Consider the following 19,776-nt stretch of genomic DNA (forward strand, 5'->3'; position numbering starts at 1 on the left):
CATCTTGCAGCTTTCACAATGTAGTACTTCAGTACAAACATTAATTTCTTAGTAGTCTTATGTTGAACTATGCATGAACAACCATTAAATCATTTTTATTACTACAGTTATTATGAGAATTAGACTGAGGTACACGTAACTGAATTGTGAATAGCTGTTTTAGAGAACTTTAATTAGATGCATTGTCATATAAAATAATAAATAGTATAAAATAAAAAAATAAATAATGCACTGTTACTGGATACAGATACGAACTTAACCTGCATTTACCTCTAGTGTTTCATCCTGGGAGTTATATCGTGGACAGAGTCTGATGAGGCTTGATGCTCCATCCAGAACTTCACAAAGCTCTTTTAAAAATACACCACAGAAAGGAACTACCTTACAGCCTGGAATATTGAGTGCCCGATTTACCACTTTCCTGTATTCAGATGATGACTCATGTTGCGCCATAGCATCTTTCAGACTTCTCATAGATTCAATATCAGACTGGTCCATGAATTGCCACATTTTTAAAACTTTTCTTGACCTATTGCAAACAGAGACCAGACATCGATTAAAAAGTGAAAAGCACAATTTATATTGAAGTTCAAAATCTGAAGCGTATCTAATAAAGGAAATTATAATCATTACTCAGAAATGAATTAAATGAATCAAGTTCAGTATTTTTACAAAAACTCTGGAGAGGAGACCATTTCCCCCTTTAGATTATTAAACACTAAAACTAAAAAACTGAAGTAAAGAAACAAGCAGTCCAATCTACATATGACTGCATATGCAATTTTAATATAAGCCCAGCTGCATAAGAAAAATAAGTAGACTTTCTTACATTTTTAGAGGGCCATTGCCTTAAAATTATAAAGGCTTAAGAAGAAATAAGAAAAGATTAAAGAAATGGCCTAAGGACAAACCAGATGGTTTATCACAATTCCCTGCTCTGTATCATGAACAACCCATGAAGTGAGCAAAAGTTAAAAAAAAAAAAAAAAAAAAAAAAAAAAAAAGTTTAAAATAATTTATATTGATTTTTTCCCAATTTAATTTGACTCTAGTAAGAGGTTATATGAGTCAAGATCATTTTCCGACTCTCAGGCACCAACGCAGAGCTGCAGAGTTTTTATTTTAGATGAAAAGAAATTTTAATTTCAAACAGAAATGATTCTTGAGGCTCCCTGAGAAGGACTGTTGGTACTGCTGGGAGGTGTCTTACCTTCTGAGCTGTATGTCTACACAAAGGCGTGGTCATTCTACCCAGTCCTAGCCCCAGACAAAGCAAAAACTTTGTAGAAAAGCTAACAACAGAACATCTCTAACTCCACATTCTGCCCTTGACCTGGAAATATTACAAATCTGCAACTAGTCTTCCTTTCCTCTCTTTCTTTTGTGCAGTGCAGATGCACTAGAGATAAAATTAAGCCCTTAATTTGTTTTGCATTTTCCCTCACAACTTATATGGCTAGGAGACTGTGGATGCATTCTGCTGAACAAGACTCTCTGTATCTGTAACTAGTTGAACTGTGTTTTATATACCAAAAATGCAAACAAATAGCTCAATAGAATCCTTATTAAACCACAAAGAGAGACAATACAAACACATTAAAGCTTTGTAACACAAATACAAAACATAAGGAGGGTCAAAGCTAAGAGATGGGAAATTTGATCTTAACTCTTGCCTGTACAGCATAATTCACTGCCTTCTGAACTACACATCCAGGCAAAAGCAGGGCTATTCTACTCACCTGGCCCCATATATACTTATAATTCTGTAGAAAAACCAGCAACAAAATTTCTTTATCCCCCTACACTGTCCTTGCCCTGGAGACGCTGCAGGTCTGCCTAAGTAAGATCATCACAGTATGAGATATCAATATCAGTCAGTGAAAGTATATTGGAGGAGATTAAAGAAAGAGTTTTAACTATTTATTTTTACAACTTAAGTCTGACTATATAGAACAATATTATTATTATGTTTCACTAATATTCTGAAGAGTCCAACTCCAAGCTACTGAAGTTTTGGTTGATTATAGATAGCTAAACCACAACTGCTTTCCATCTTCTTTTGTCATTTCAAAACTTTGTTTAAAAAGTACTGGTTCTCTAATGTGTTTAGAATGTACCAAGATAAATGATGGTGTCTCCATTTGAGAAAATGTCTTTTAGCGTGTTTATTTTTTCCAAGAGGATCATTAGGAAGTCATGGGATGAGGTGATGTGATTTAGTTCATTGTTCTTCAAAGACGTCTTTAAAAGCTTAACAGAAGCTGCAATGTAATCTGTCACTGAAATATCATTCAAAAATAGAGTTGCCAGTACCTTAGCCCTGCCAAAAATTCCATTACAGCATTGTAGTTGCCCATATTCCAGCAGCATTTTGCCACATGTACTAAATATGAGAAGACTTCTCGTTTCTCCTCCATAGAACCTGCAGTCAGGATCAGCCAGGTAACCCATGAGCTCACCTTGTAAAACAAAATGGACATGGACAATCAGCCAAAGTAATAGTACTTGGAACATTCATGCATTTCTCTTTCGCCTTCTATTAGAAGGGCATCAGTCAACATTCTGCTCACACATACATGGCAGAACCACACGTACATTGCAAGCACACCTTACACACAAACATTCCTACACTTTAATGATTAATTGGTCTGAGAACACTTATTTTAAACAAAAAAACTACCATATATGAACATCTGGTATTCTGAATATACCTTCGGGTCACTGAGGAAGATCGGCASCTTAAGCTAATGCTGATTTCTAAAGCTGCCAGTGTGATCTGCGGTGCCAATTCTCATTAACATAGCTTATAAATCTCAGGCTCATACTAAGTAAACTACATAATCCTTGTTCTTACAACAGAGACAGTGGAAGTTGAAAAATTTTAAATTCTGGTTTTGCTTAAGTTCACTGAACCGGTTAGTGTTTTATTTAATGCATTAATTTGCTAAGTCTTACATGCACCGAACACTTAATATAATTCATGTTATCTATACGCCAGATCATGAATGAAGTATGAAACTCTCAGATTCCTAAGTGTGACCATATTGCCAACTTCTCTGATTAATTAATGGCAGAATCAAAAATTAACTTAATACATGATTCTGTTCATATTTTTTTAAAAAAATCAAACCTTCATTGTACCAGTGTGTAAATTTTCTTTCCAGTTTCTGTTCCCACAATATCCATAAAAAGTAGCTATATTTCACATGGAAATCTAATTTAAACCAACTGTTCCTTTTTACAAAATGATTCCCTGGGGCTTGATWTTTGTCATTGTATAAACACTTATGAAGCAATAAACGTGATTTGTTTACTGACACTGAGTTCCATTCTTTGGTCCTGAAGGATTCAAGTGTTTACAGACATTACTGATGTGAGGAGAGGCTTATAAAAATTAGAAAATGTTCATCTCATGGGGAATAGCCAGTTTTATTTTAAAAAACAAGCACGAGAATTATAATAAAAATGTGTTAGTACCAATTGAAAAAAAAAACCACTAAAATATATAGGGCTTCTATTTATGCAAGTCTTTATAGACACAGTGTTCTGAACCTCTCATTCCTGAGGGAGAACAGTGAAAGAACATGAAAAAAGCAAGCCGCTTTTTAAGCTTTCTGATCCCAAATAAATCAAGATTGAACTCTTAAAGAAATGAGGTTATAAAATCATTCTGCCTCTCATCCGGGGAAGACGTCCTCAGGCTGGGATGGGGGGACACCACACAGCTGTGGCTACTCTGATGAGGTGTTAAGGCTCGGGGACAAAGGATCCCTATGGAACAACGTTCAATCTGCTCTAGCACTCATGAATCAGCTTGGTATGGAAAACAAGGGCTGGAAGAAATGACCTGCAGGTCTTGTAGATAGCCATAAGAAAAACGGTTAGCTTCTGTTTTAGTAATTATTGTATGTTTTTATAACAAACATACAGTAAAAGCAGGAGCAGATATCCTGTACAGAGCTTTCAGCAAAGGATGAACAAATACCAAAGTTTGATGCTGGACATGTAAATATGCTCAAGAAGCTTTTCCAATCACAGTCTTTGTGTGGATGGACACAGTTCAAGATATGGTGGGTTAAATAAAACTGTTTTTCATTATTGCCTGCCCTACACAACATATATCTAACCACCGCACCAGCTCTGAATGACAACTTACACTGAGATGAAATTCTACTCAAAGGACTTGAGTGGTTATTCCTAGAATGTAAAAACTTAATCTTCTAAGAACTGCTTAGATGAAGAGCATCAAGGCATGGGGAAATACAGGTAACTGCTGCATCACACAGGGCTCCGATGAGGACAAATACAGAATAAGATGAAATAAGGTAAATACATAAAAACTCAGAAACTGTGAAACAAAACAGTTAAATTCATGAGCCAAGACTGGCATAATTTGTGTATGCTGGAATAAAATTACAAAATTTTTTGGATATTATTCCTGTTTGCCAGAAATAGCTCTGTTAGAGAACACAAATGCTAAACATGCAATCTTGCAGAAAAAATTAATATTTGCTTCATATGAAATACCAAGCATGGTAATGACAGTTCAACTGATACGGATTTAAATATTTTATACAACAATTAAATGTAAACAGATCTGTTTTAATATAAAGTACTGAAAATGTAATCGTTGGGGAAAAACAGTATCAAAATTGATAAAGAACKTCAAAAAGACAATTGAATTATGACTCTCCACGAAGAACTGCCGTTGAAAGTAGGACAGTCACTTGTTGAAATTTTATTTAATAGTGAGCTTAAAATTGCTATAAACAGTTATGATGAACTCTTACAAACACTCTGTAAAAGCAAACAGAAAATGATAAAGGTCAGCCTGAACAAGCCTTTGCAGCCGCGAGATGGCATACATATATATAAGAGCAAAATATGGTTGCAAAAGCAGTAGTCTCCCACGAAGCTGATCCTCCGTCCTTTTGCTGGACAAGAATAGACTTATCGGAATGGCAGAAGGCATTTTTTAAATCTTTCCCTAAACAAGAAAGAAAAATAGTGCCTGAATCTCTAAGCTATGAAAGAAAACAGGCAAAGGAAGATATAATGGCCCAGACAGAATCGAGTATCCAAGGCCCACCATCTAAGAGTAATGAACATGCCTGCTTTAGAAACTTACTTCTAAATTGCCTTATTTTCTGGTTCACTGAGATTAGTAAAAAGTTGAGAAGCACATTGTGATACTTCAGTCAGATGCAGATAATGGAAAATTTCATTTATATTATTTTAYGTGTTAATGAATTTAGGAATGAAATAGAATTGTTACTCTGCATACATTCTTAGGTAGCTCCGTAATGTATCCCTGCTGGACAGCCTCAGCTGTAAGTAGTCTTTTTGTCCCAGTCAGGACTTGTTCTCCAGATAGAGCTAATTAAGAATTCAAAATACTGCTTGGTGGCAAGAGGTRTTTTCTTCCATTCTACGTCACAGGCTTCCGCTTTACAAACTATTTTCATGTGATATCTAGCAGTATGATCTGCTAGATATGGAGTATAAACTGACTTTCCTGGTGTTTCTGAATAGCATCTGCTCTCCATGAAGATTTTCTAAGAGAACTGTTAGTTGATTAGTCTGAATATACTTTTCTTTCCCTAAAAAAGGAAGGTTATGGATTTCTCAAAAAGCATGTTAGCTTCCAAAATGGATTCCTTAAAAGCCATGAAGAGCTGTGCTTTTTATGCAGGTTTCATCCATCAGGGATTTGAACAGAGATCATTAAAAGGCAACAGTCCTGTCACAGAGGMGATAACAGAGGAAGGGAGCTACGAAGAAGGGCTGTCTGCTTCAGGGAGATTTTCACCKAGAGCTGTGCCAAACACCTGCAACAACATCCCTACTCCTAACTTTCTTAGTGAAGACAACTGGAAAAGGAAGAGAATTCAGTCAGATAACAGAGCTGAGAGGGCATTTCCCCAAACTTGAATGTGATCCCAGAACCTAGTAGGAAAAAAATACAGAATTAATGAGCCAAACTAGTAGTTACCTATTTAAAATGCCATGGGTTTTTCCTCATGGAAGTTTTGAAGGTGGGAGATCTGGTTGAATCAATCTGCTTAACAGGAGCAGAAAAACTAACTTCAGCTGACTGAAATCAGCTCTCAGCTCCTTAAAGGTTTTATTTTGTTCAGACTGAACTAACAGATCCAAGAATTTTATCATGAAGAACAATATCCTAAAGCTCTTAAATAAATACATGCTGAAATAGCTTGGTTATGGTATTAATCTGAGCTGATTATTCATAATGGCCACACCTAAAACCAACCACATGCAAACATCACTGAAATGAAGGTAATTGAAATGACTGAGTTGTTCAGGAAACATTGTGTATGACAGCTTACAGGAAACTTAAGTATACTGATTAAAACACAGAAAGAATAAGAATACATTCACTGAGTACTGTTTATGTGATTTACTGACCAATATATGAGCAGCCCAGGATACATCTTCAAAGGTATGCCTCTGTAGGATTCACAGAAATTTCTCAAATGACTTTATAGCTGCCACTGGATCCTCAAAAGACCTGATAATGCATATACTACATTTTTGCTGCCTGGCATGCATAAAGCTCCCTTTGCACAGATGGTATCTGAGAACTAGTGAGCTTTCTGGACCTTCGTTTGAATGCAAGTCCAGAAGTGAGAATGCTCAGATGCTGTCTGGCACACTTTAACTCAATGCAGCTCACACAAAAGAAAGAGAACAAACCTGTATACGTCATGTTATTTCTTGATGGTAATTCTTGTAATTCTCTTTTCATTCGTATTTTTTTAAAAAGGTARTTAAATAGACAGAAAACGTCCTAAAGTCAATTATTAGAATTAATATCAATAATTTATTTTTTAAACTTACAACATTTTATCAATGAAAAGTAAAACAAATCCTCCCTAAATCCTTTAAATGTGGGAAATTTATATCAATCAAACAATTACATGACTCCCTATGTATTGACGACCTAATCACTGAAATATCAGTTTTAAGACAGTTCTATGTACTGTTATAATATGACACAGGCAAAAAACTCCCAATTTGACAGTCGCAAGACATAGCTTATTACTGATGCTCAGCTGCTTTTACTAATATAGTATGAAGGATTTTGTGACAGGACATGAAAGAAACAGTCAAGATTGAACTTAATCAGCAAACTATGACTTGTAACTTAAAAGTCTTTACAATTGTGAATTACATGACTGTTTACCACTGACTCTACAGGAACCCTGCCTTATGCAGTATACAGGATGAAATGGTATTTAATGCATATAGAATTAATAATCATATCCCTAAATCTGCCATGGATGTACTTCTTTTCTTTTTTTAGTCCTCTAATACTCCAGATTATCATAATTCATATATATCTACCATTATTTATTACCCTTTATACAACTGTCAGAGAATGTATTCCATGAATCTTTTGGAATAGGAATTAATTTATTGCTTATTTTTTATAGGAATAGAAATGCAGAAGTGGTATTGAGGGAGGAAACTATTCAGAATCTCCACCTATGCAGCTCAATATTCTCACTGTCATTTGTAGTGTTTTACACTCATTTCCCCAGCTCTTAGAGCAATTCCCAAGCTACATACTTCAGCRGCTATCGCTACATGGAAGAAATGATGCCTTCTATTTTTATATCACATTTTTTAGTCATTTCATAATACTTGAGAGATGCAGCTTTTGGAGTAAAATTAATAAATGCAGTCGTCTACCTGAAGTTTAACATTTACAATTATTAGTAAGTAAAATGAAACAGTTTAGCTTACCACAAAGTAAGAGTATTGTATATACCCTCTCTAATACCTAACATATAAAAATTAGCCACGAGTATCTTTCTATAGTATAATACTACACTGGAGCAAGAAAGAAAACATTTTTAATACTTACAAAATGTTTAAGCGTATGAGAAAGCTTTGAATACAAATCAAGAAATTGATTTTTCAGTTATCCAAAGGATAAGCATGACAATCTGTAGCCCATTTAACCACACTATTCCATTTTTAATGATTTTGCCTGATAAAAATAGAAAATTTAAGTTATCAGGTACGATGCAGTGATTATGTCAAGAGAGAAAAACATAAACTCTTATCTAAAAGTAGAATTCTTAGTATATCAGTGTACTCTGATTTCCCTCACTTAAAAAAAAGTCTACTTATCCAATATCACAGTCTTTCTGCAAAGTTAAACTATTGTTGAGGGAAATTATTTTTACAAAACTGGATGAAATAGACTCACATTTATGTTTAGACTCATAGTGTTTTTAAAACACCAGCAGTATTTAGCAACAGGACTAATCAGGTAGCTAATGAGAATTTATATTGCTTTGTACAGCTAACTGTGCAGAAACCCATCAGTATATACTGATGACTATAAAGGATCACAGTATATAACATAGAATTGTTTTACTTTAAGTAGGTTTCACTAAAGTTTCTTTTTTTTTTTGATTTAGGTTTTATATGCTACATAATTTTCAGGTGCATCTTTAAATAGAGTATTTTAAAATTGTGTATCTTAAGAACAGATGGTTCACTTTACATGCTTGGGTGAAATTATATAACCTTACAAAGAACATTTACCATTTTTAATCTGATTAAACACTATTCCAAACAAGGACTGGAAACAGTTTGATATTTGTACAAACACGATCTTTTAAAAAGTATTATGCAAACCCATTTAGGCATTGCAAAAAAATTCTGAACTAAGAGACAGGGCGCAATATTTATTTACATTCCATTATTTCAGTAAAATGATATGTCTCTGTTTTGCTAGTAAGAGTTTTAATTTGTTTTGAATGACAATGAAAAAAACTTAAAAATTTAAACTATTAAAAATAAAACTATCATTATCATTTAGTTTGCCAAACAGCCAGACTTCTGATTAATTATACTGAATGTAACAATGACCTAGCGACTGATGAAACCACCACAATCGCAGTGCTATACTGGAGTAGATCAGAAATTTTGCCTTATTAGCTTATTTTAGGGTAACTTAATTTTTCAAAAAAGATCACCTCATGTATTGAACATCTTGTTTTGAATTTGTAGCTTCAAAGTGGGATCAAATTCAAGCTGCATGTCTGATCTGAGTAAGTTCCAGTCTAAGATGTCACACTTACTCTATATATGTATTTCAGCATGGAATATTAAATGCTTCATTTTGTTTTTAACTTTTTTAGTTTTCCTTTTACTTGAAGCTGTGGCTAGAAGCTTCAAGCTATAAAAGGTGCTCTTCATATTTATGTAAGGCCATGGTTGAAATTATTTTAAATGTTTATAAACATATATATTTTCAACACATAAATTCAAATTGTATTTCTGTGGTTGCTTTGTTGGAGAGAGGTAGAATGGGAGTAAAAAACATAGATGAGCAAGAATCAGAGAGGGCAAGGATACAGAAACAGATGCCCAGGAAGACTATGGAGTAACTGTGGGAATTTCATAAAGGTAGGATACTGAGTGAGGACTACATAGCATATGGAGTGCCCTCCTCAGTGTGCATAAGCCCATGAAGGGGACATCCRAAAAAGGAAGAAATCACAATAGAATACAGGAATTAGAAAGAAGAAGAGAAAGGCATAGTTTGCAACAAGTAAAACACACTTTGTTATAATTCTCCAGGTCCTAAAACTCATATAAGTACAATTTTCCTAGTCTCTTCCCTGCTACCAAGCTTCTGCTACTTCTGCGGAATCTCCTTAATAGTTTTGTCCTACAGCTTTTAGACATTCATGAAATTTAAACTTCTGCTTTCTGAAAATTGATAAAACGGATTAAAAAATAACTAAACTTTATTTAGCATTGAATGGGTATTTCTTTGGGCTCACACTGTATCTTCTTTAAAATTCATTGTTCCTTGAAAGCTCCCTTAAAGATCTGGAGATGAGCAATTGATTTATCTAGAACCACTCCTCAGGCATTTCTTCAAATGTTTTCATATCCTTTTTCCCTTTACCTTCCTGCTTTCTTTCTTGTAGTCTGGCATACTCACTTGAGTCTTTTCTAGTATATGTGTGTTCAAGTTTACTTGTGAAATATCATGGTTTTTATAATACAATGGATAAGCACCTGAGAACTTGGTCTCTTATCACAGCAGAAAAGTGTATTACTACTGCTATTATGTGTACAGCTGTAAGGAGTCCAAAAAGATTGATATAAAAACAGTATTGTGAAAGTAGATGTTACTATATTTTACTCGTCTCCTACCACTTTAACTGCTAATTTGCAATCAGCTTTTAATTATTTTTACAAATAGGAAAGAATATCTGTCTTTAATTTGATCCACTGCCCTGGTCGTACAAAGCCCTATGATAAATTTGGTATTAACAAAAGGAAATGAAATATCGGCTGTGTCTGGCTGATGAGTACATGTCATTCCCTAGTCTCCACTATCACATAACTGTAGTTATAATCAATCTTTTTAAGGCTATGTTTTATTTACAGTTGATCATACCCATACTTTTCATGAAAAATAAAAAACAAGTAGAAAAACACCCTATACATTATCTGTATACACACGGCACAGGCTACAATACAACTTTAAATTCTGTTAGTATAGTAAAAAAGCTGAAAAAGCTAAAAAATTTTAGAATATTTGAAATTTATAGGTAATTTTCTTCTTTCATTTCTGTACATCTGAACTAATTACTGAATCAAACTTACATGCTATTAACTGTACAGGCCCACAATTTTATCTCAAATACATCTGCTATATCAATACATTTATCAGTGATACCATGCACCCTTAAAATATACTCAAAAGATTCTCCTCTTTCAGAAAAACATTTGAATAGATGTTAATTCCTACACTGCAAAACTTCCAGTTTTGGATTTCTACACTTAAAAATAGGAGACATTTGTTGTTTAAAGGCAGCTTCCCATAATATCTTGTGGCAATAAAAACAGAATTTGGGACAAGCTCAGAATATTCTATCAGAATATTATTTAGTCAGCTGCTGCTGAAAATTTGAAATAAATGCATTCACAGTACCCAGAACAATATTTTCTTCAAAATGTTTATATTGTTATTAATAGATAAGAACAGATAATCCATAGGAACAACATGTACAAATTGAAGAGAATTTCAAGAGAAATAGGTTAAAGAGATAGAAATATCATTCCCTTCCTCTGAGATCATTTTAAATCTCAGGCTGTTGCAAGAAGAAAGTGAAATAAAAAACAAACAATCCAATTTACCCATCATTAAGTAAATAAAACCAAAACAAACTCCACTTTCCTTTAAATATCCCCTGAAACAGCCAATTGCTTTTTGTTAAGTTTTATATAGGTAACAGAGACAAGAAGTCAAAACACATAAACACGACAACAGCTGAGATTAACAATCTGCCACCCTGGAAAACTAGGGTGGTCACTGAATCAATGAAAGTTTAAGAACATTTTTGAAGGCTATCAACATGGCAGTTAAACTTTTTCCTAAAATTAAATTAACTTCTCCTTGGACACTGTACATTTGTTAAGTCTGATACGAATTTCAGAATTAAGGAAAAACTAAAAAAGGTCAGTTTAATTGTAGCATTATTAAAGAACATTTCCAATAAACAGAGTTTCAATTTCAGTCATATTTAGATGTCTAAGATAGTGCATATATTGCCTGAAGAGCTGTAGATGCAGGTGAAGACAATGTCATTTTCTCCTCTTTTTCTAAATTTGACAAAATCTCTTATGTCATTTACAGTTTTTCATACCATAATATTGTATTACTCCAGTCAAGTGGTTGATTGGATCTGTTCTTCATATATGAACTAATTGCCAATCACAGAACACCCAGATGCATTTCTTAAACAACCTACTTATTTGTCCTTTGTTGATTCTGAAATACATGCATTTTAAATTCATTCTCTCACTTCTGCTTTCCTCCTCTTTAAACATCTGATAATTAATGCATAGTAATCTATCATCATAGTAATCTTTAACAAAGTAGTGTATTACCATAATAATGGCATAATAYCTTTCCTCTGTATCTCTTATCTTTCTCTGGTTAGCCACTATTTTTTAACTTTTTCAAGCCTAGCACATCAATTCTCCATGTTAAAAAGTCACCTAATTCCTTCATTTATCTTTAGTTTTATGAATGATTTCTTAAGTATAATTGGCCAGTCTTTGCATAACAACATTACAGAAATTATTTAAACTTCAGTGCCAATCTCCATCATGACTGTCTTCTTTTTAAGGAAGTGAAGTCTGAAAAAATGTTGCTATGTATGCAAACATTAGAAATGCTTTGTGACTTGGCTGTACTTACTATGAACTTTTATCTATCCGTAAGCTCTATGAGAGATAGCAAATCCCAAAGACAATCCACAACGTTAGTAGGTGACAGGATTTTTATTCCCTCCTCTGTTTTTTTTTCTCTGTGAATTTCTGCAGACTCAGGAACCGGAATGACACAAAACTTTTAGACTATAGATAAAATATCAGAGAATATATTCCACTCCAAAAGTGGTTCCATTTTGTGTTTTTACAAATCATTCCTGACTGACATTTCTCCCAACATATTTTGAAACAAGCTGTTACCTGTCGGGCTATGTTCTTGGCTACCATCTTCATTAAGACAGTAGGGAATAAACTGATACTTGGAAACCCAAGACAAGAAAAGACAGAGAAACATATTTTGTCTCAATCATCTCCAGTAACTATGTCATATAATCATGCTTTCTTAAACAAGGCAGTTTCTATTCTCCAGCCTCAGCAATTAAGAGCATGATTTGCTGGTTGCATGTTTGTACTACTCCTGTCAAGGAAYGTTTAACAGCAGCTTCAATGTACGCCGCCTATCTTCAGTGTCGCTATACTCCTTCAGTATTTTTGATAATGAAAAAATACATACATGAAAAGCATCTACGGTGTTAGAATTTCATTTTTTGTGTATATTAAATATAGGCAATTTATTTCTCTCCAGTCTCTATGTTATTAGTTACTCTTTCCCTATATACCATAAAAAAAGCCATTCAGTGCTTAGCTTCATTAACCATCTTTGACAAAAAAAGGTATCTCCAGCTGCAGTAGTTTGTCTTGCTATAGCCATGAACTTAAGGGAAAAGTACTCATTCAAGCTACACAAACCAGGCTAAGCCAAGCAGTTACAATCACACGGTTCCTCTTTCATAAGAATAATAGAGGACTTGATCCACTGAAACTCTGAACAGATGCATGCATTATGAACCATGTTCATAATGTTGCAGGCTGAGAACAAATTACGTGGCTCTTCAGGCAACCTGTAATTAAGCTGTGGAAATTTTGCTACAAAAGCTGTAAGAAAGGCACTCTCCTAACTAGACACTGTACTTTTTAATATTGGTCACTGCCTTTACAGCAGGAATAGAGTGTCTGTTTTCCAAAGACCAGGTAAGGTGCACAGATTAGTTTTACACTATCTATTCATTTTTGTATTGTTATTAGATAGCACTAATACACTGGTTAACAACTGGCTTCCCCACAGCCTGTTCAACCTTCATCAAGGAAAAGGCGCATACATCCTATTTTAACTCAGAACTTTTCTTCTTATATATTTTAGGTACTTGTGGTGCAGATTTCTCACTATGTTTTTTAATTTGATTTCTGAATTCTTTTAAAACCCTTTTTGCACTTTTAAACTCCTCTGGTCAAGCTCACCATTGATCTTGGGACAAGAGTATCTGACAAAAGAGTATTTACACTGCCATACTAGCAGATCCAACAATTTTAAGAATTCTTGCAAGATCCTCATGATCTTTGTTAAAGAAAGTTACAGACCTAATGAAATACTGCAGTGGGAAAGAACTCCAGTTGTCGTCATCCTAGCTTTCTATGGAAAATGAATTTTTTGGAAAGTGTTCCTGGTGGATGCTCATTATTAAGTTGACAGTCGAATCACTTCTAGTAATTTAAGTCAAAACCCCTTACTTCAGTAGTATAACAAAAGAAAATCCACAGTATAGCCTTCATCCAGCATTAGGCAGTACACCCACTAACATGCTTTTCCACAGGTAAGAACACAGCAGGGAAAATAACAGTAGTTATTTATTCTGCATTCAGCTGTGTTAATTGCCTTCAAGTACCTTACTTTACTTACCGAACAATTTCTGATTCTGCTCTATTCTTCACAGAACATTTCACTGTTAAACATCTTCACGCTGAACAACTACCATAAACTCCTTCTCCCTTGTAACTCTTCTCCCCATACCTTCTAGCCTCCATTGAGGTCTAAATACTGTCATCATATTAAGTAATATTAAATGTTTCTAATTACTATTGGTTAAACAAGTAGAAATGAGTAGAAAATATTCATACTATTATGTGCACCTCACCAGTGACATGATTTAAATAATTTGTATCTACAAAACAACAGTTTTGTAACAGCAAATATATTTAATGTATAAGAGAATCAAGTGATGCTTGCCAATACCTACTGCTTGACCTTGCACTCTGTCATCAATGGTAGTTTGCAACCTCAGTCATGAACAGGGTTTCTGGGTGTTCTTGGAATTTAAGTAGTAAATAATAGTATTAGAATTTACTTCAGTGAGACCAAAATTTTCCCTACTTTTCACTAACAATTCAAAAGATACTTTAAACTTCATTGTTTTTAACTATTAGCTTCTTTAATTAATACTCCTGCAATTCTCATTCAATCTAAGTGTCCATAAAAAGTCAGTATTTGGTCCACTTACTAAAGTTCCTTTGTTTCACAAAACAGCAGTTACTGAATGTCATATTAAACAAGCGTTATAAACAGGTGTTCCCAGTTAAATGTACCAGAAAAAATAATTAAAAAACAGATTGCTATATGAAAAATATATACTATAATTGCTCACTGAAAAGAACAATAGCATGAAATAATTTTCTCCCATTATGTATCAGAAACTGTCATTTTGAAATTCATTCTGGCTCCCACAGTATAAATACTCTTCAGTATTTCTCTAAGCAATGCCAAAAAATCAGCAAGCGCTCACTCACTGACTTTTGCCAACAAAAGCATGACTCTTTGCACAAGAATTTTCTTGCCATTTATAAACAAAGACATTTAGAAAGTCCACACTGGTGACTGGCTATATATTCCACCGTAAGATAAAGCAAACAGCAAGATATTAATTTATTAAAAAAGCAGCAAACATGATATAATACCTCAATTTAAACACGCAAAATTTATGTCAAACAAAAAAAAAATTTTTTTGAATTATATTTAAAATAATACACTGTACTAAATATTATGTAACATATGCAGGAATTCATTTAAATTATAAGAAAACAATTATCAAACAATTATTGTTAGACTACAAAAACTGTAAATCAGACATTAAAGAAGAACATTTTACCAAGAAACAACCTTAGAGTTGAGCTTCACTTTGATACGCAATAACCTCAGTCATTTCTGGTAAGATTTTTTTTACTACTACTTCCTCTTCAACCTTGTGACTACTCACAGTGTCAGCCCACATGAAGGTCCATCTAACTTGCACAGATAACTGGAAAATATCTCAACCAACTGCTCTGGCACTGTGCCTTACGAGACCAGGGAAGAGCTTGACCGCTTCACCTTTCCCCCCCTGCCCTCACYATGGTGACCATCATGGTAGAAACGCCACAGAAAGGAGGAACGCTCCTGGATCTAGCTGAATCAGAAGCCAGACTCTCCTCTAGCTAAGTACCAGACACACTGGGGAAATGAGACTAATATTTTCTAAAACACAGTAACTAGAGTTAATTCAAATGATTTTAAGGTTCTGTCTAAAAATTAATTCCCAATTTTTATATATATTTCCATAATAGAATTAAGTAAGAGAAGTCAATATACTTACCGTATTTTAATTCCTGTACCTTGGAAACATGCAAAAAACAGAAACATACTAAATACTCAGTCCCTAATTCTTATTTGCATAAGACCAGGAAGCTCACTTGCAGTTAATACAGATTCTGATCTGTCCAGTTAATTTTGTGCTGCTTTTTTGGATACCCACCCAATTATAATCTGCTATTAAAGAAAAAGCATGCACTGAAAAATAAACTAAAAGAAATCAAGAGTATCTTCATTTTATTCTACTTTTATAAATTTGAGAACCATATTGTACATGGTTTACACACACACAAAAAAGGGGAAGAAAGAAATTGTTCCATTTTTCTGTAGTTGAAACCTGAGGTCTTTATTGGTTTTTGTTTGTTTGTTTGTTTGTTTTTTAATGTTCAATTCTTCCTTGATCAATTTTCTGTTAAACTCATTAGGAGATCACGTGAGTAAAAATTAAGGAAAATCTTACAAAAACCTCAGGATTTGACTGATGGAAATACATCCTGCCAAATGACACTTCTTGTATAACAACATTCAAGAAGCACAAAGTGATTAAATAAATACATAAACAGTCTGGATTAGTTATATTATACAGAAACTTCTAGCTAGTAACTCTTCTGTGCTGACTCCTAAGAGCATGCTTAGTCTATAAAACCTAAAGCAAAAAAAGAAACCTTCATTTCCTGAACAAAAAAATGACTGAAAGTATACTCTATACTATCAATAAAAATATGAAGAAATACAATTTTCTTCTTCCTGTTTACTTTGCAATGTGCAAGAAAAACTTAGGTTGCAAATTTCCAAACTCACTGAGCAAATCCACCACACAACTCTCATTAAACTCTGTGTCAAAAATTCAAGAAGTTATTTAGCTAAGTCCCTCAGTCATCATAGTGTTTAGAGTTAAATTCTGCTTTCAGAGATAAAGAAAATATCTAACCTGCAAATTGCATCAAATAGGTAATAATCTTCAAAAAAGTAAATAAATGTTTTGTCTTACCTCATTAAATCTTGTCACAAGATCTTCTACAGCATTATGTTCATCATTCTGAGAAGAAAGAATAGTAGCAGATATGGAAGCTTGAATACTCGGAAGCTTGCTTTGACATTCAGCGTTACCCAAGTCCCTGGTTAAAAAGCAGAGGTAGTCAATAGGTAGGACTTTCCGGTACAGCTCCTGCTCCTGCTCGGTCAGTATGCTGGCAACCTCCTCTGGGAACTGAATGAGGTGCTGTAGTTCAATCAGCTCTTTACTGATACCAGCCACATTGGAAGGAAGGACGCTGGAACCAGCCATAGATGTACACACCTGACGTTCTAAAACGAAACAAATAAAAAATTTATTAGGCTTCTCCTTTAACCCATGGACTGGGCTATGCAAAATTAAGACAATTTCTTTTTTGTTCTTTTGTACTGTTTATTCACTTATCCAGCAGTACAGTATTTCATACTTATTTTGTATTTCAAAATCAAATACCTTCTTTTAGTTGGGAACTTTCCACATATGTCCATAAAACAACATCTGTTACTAGTTATGTAGCTGGTAACTGGGGCTTTTGAGACTGTTAAGCTACCCAGCAAAAAGTGCTGGCTTCTTGACTTTTCCGAACACCTGCTTTAACCACCAGTCTTGTCATAACCCTGAATAAAATGATCTTTTGGGCAGGATGTTAACTCAGTCTCCATGTAGAATCCATGGTGCAGAAGAGTTTGCGACCTTGATTGGGCCATCAGGACTCTACTGCCACAAAAAGTAATGTATAATGAGCAAGAAAAGATTGCTAGACTGTAAGATTCATCTGAGCTCACTGCATTTTGAAAATAAATATCCAAAGATACAAAATATTTTCCATTCCTCTGGGAAAATGCATATATTTGGAAATATACATGTTTTATCCRTTATTACAAAAGAGATTCAGGGTAGTTTTGTAATATTCTAGCAGTGATATCCCTTGAAAACTTAAACTTTTCCTAAGAAGGAAGAAGCCAAGCTTTGTAAGACCATGTGGGAAGCCTGAAATATCAACACAATGATTCCAAAATAGTGAGTATGAGTCTTCTGACTAGATAAGTTTAGAATGGGTACTGTGAACAATAATTTTACAAGAATATAAACATTCACAGTAGTGTATTTTGTACTCTTCTCCTTTCCCAGGAAAAGGAGCTTGTACACACACATACACTTTTCTTCACAAAATATCTTTGGAGTTCTTTGTACACATAACGGAGTTGCACTCTAGACCTATCTTTCATTTCATTTTTTTTTTCCTATCGAACTCTCATTTCATACAGTGGGCAAATATCCTTTCTAGTCTCTAGAAAAAAACAAGTTCATTATGACTGATTCATTCACTTATAACAAGCAAAAAATATGYTACATGAGGTTTCCCTTGTTATATTCCTTATATGCAAACTCTATTATCAATTAGCGGGAAGTTAAAAAGACTGAAAATTACCTTTTCTTAATATATTCCATTAAAAGTCAAAACATAAATTTCAGAAGCTCTAAATAAAGCTATTAGGCTTTAAGAGGAACTGTTAACAGAAGCACCTGAGATTATATAAAAGGCTTCCGAAAGAGAAAAGGAATAATATGTTTTCCATGACTCAAGTAGCTAGAAAAAAAGTAAAGGACTTATCCTGCAACACACAATATTTGGGTTACATAGTAGGGAACAGGTGCAACTTCAAGGACAGTGAAATACTGCTATGTATTATCTGCAGATAWCAAGAAATCTCTATCACTGAAACGCTTTTAAGAAAGATTACAGGAAAGATCAGTTAAGAATAAAATAAAATCAATAAACTGATTTTAGGCAATAGGTGAAACGCAATGAGTTTTTGGGCTTCCTTCCAGTCTTGTTTCCAATTTCCAATTCCAATTGGAATTCCAGTTCCAATTGGAATTCCAGTTCTGTTTTCTATTTCAGTTTGTGTTGAACAGTTCTGAAAGGTTCAGAGGTTGGGTAAGAAAAAGTTTTCAGAAGTTGATTTGGAGTGTTTTTGACTTTAAAACAAAACATAAGCATATGCCAAAATAAAAACAATACGAAACACAACGTTTATTTTATATTACAGGTGTGGTGCTTAATGTTGTTTGCACAATGCTTTGCATATATAGGCAAAATTGCTACTACCACAACCAGCATAAGTTCAGAAAAAAAGTAGAAAGAGGATATGGAACACATGACACAAACATCCACTACCACTCATTTGCTTCCTAGGATTTACAGTGCCTCACTGACCCGCATGACAGAACCGTTCAGTCAAGCACTTCACTGCGACATACAAGGAGCTCTATCAACAAGGAGAAGACAGGAAAAGCACAGCCTGTCTCCAGCCCCATCACACCTCGCGGCTGAAATAGAAGGTGCTCAGGGCATGCCTACACCAGCATTTTACTTTGGACCAGGAATGTACTTTTGAAACAAATCTCCCAAATGTCCCCACTTACAGTGCTTTAGTTCACAGTCTTAAGAGTACACAACAGGATCCCTTTCACACAAAAGGGCAACAGAAGATGTGCTCCAGGAGAGCAGCTAGTGTATTATGACCACTGATGAGCTTCAGCCCTTAGCAGCATTCTAGCTCTGGAGGGGACACTGAGGTCAGAAGCAGCAGCACAGAGGGACCAGAGAGTGCAGGACGTACTTGGCTGCCCGAGGTCATGGAAAGCAGGGGACAAAGCACCAAGTAGCATGGGTGACACAATACCACAGAAATACTGATACTTTGCAAATTCAGTATTATTTGGTAATTACAGTTATAATCATCTGATTATTATGTATTAATATAGAAGGAAAGGAAGGTGTAACTCTTAATGAAGTGTCAAGTCAAGTAGTGGTTGATAGAAGAAAGTTAAAAATATGCGGGAAGATGAGCTCTTCTCTGACAACTGATTCCCAGTCAGATTTAGGGATGCTGGTCAAGGAATTCTGAAGACTTTATCGTCTCCATTATAGTAACTATAAAAGTTATCCACATTCAAACTTTTG

At 34.4% G+C, this 19,776-nt stretch overlaps 1 protein-coding gene across 2 annotated transcripts in view; it reads right to left on the reverse strand.

Moving 5' to 3' along the window:
- Nucleotides 1-19,776, reverse strand: part of PLCE1 (phospholipase C epsilon 1) — a 164,498-nt gene that overhangs the window by 43,438 nt on the left and 101,284 nt on the right. For both annotated transcript variants that reach the window (XM_085325701.1, XM_085325702.1), the window contains exons 4-6: nt 16,782-17,098; nt 2,314-2,459; nt 271-529 (exon numbers count right to left, since the gene is read on the reverse strand). In XM_085325701.1, coding sequence (XP_085181827.1) covers nt 271-529; nt 2,314-2,459; nt 16,782-17,098 — 722 coding nt within the window. The remainder of the gene's footprint in view (nt 1-270; nt 530-2,313; nt 2,460-16,781; nt 17,099-19,776) is intronic.

Source organism: Rhea americana, unplaced genomic scaffold (genome assembly GCF_003343005.1).
Source record: "Rhea americana isolate MKP2758 unplaced genomic scaffold, rheAme1 scaffold_122, whole genome shotgun sequence".
Classification (NCBI taxonomy): Eukaryota; Metazoa; Chordata; class Aves; order Rheiformes; family Rheidae; genus Rhea; species Rhea americana.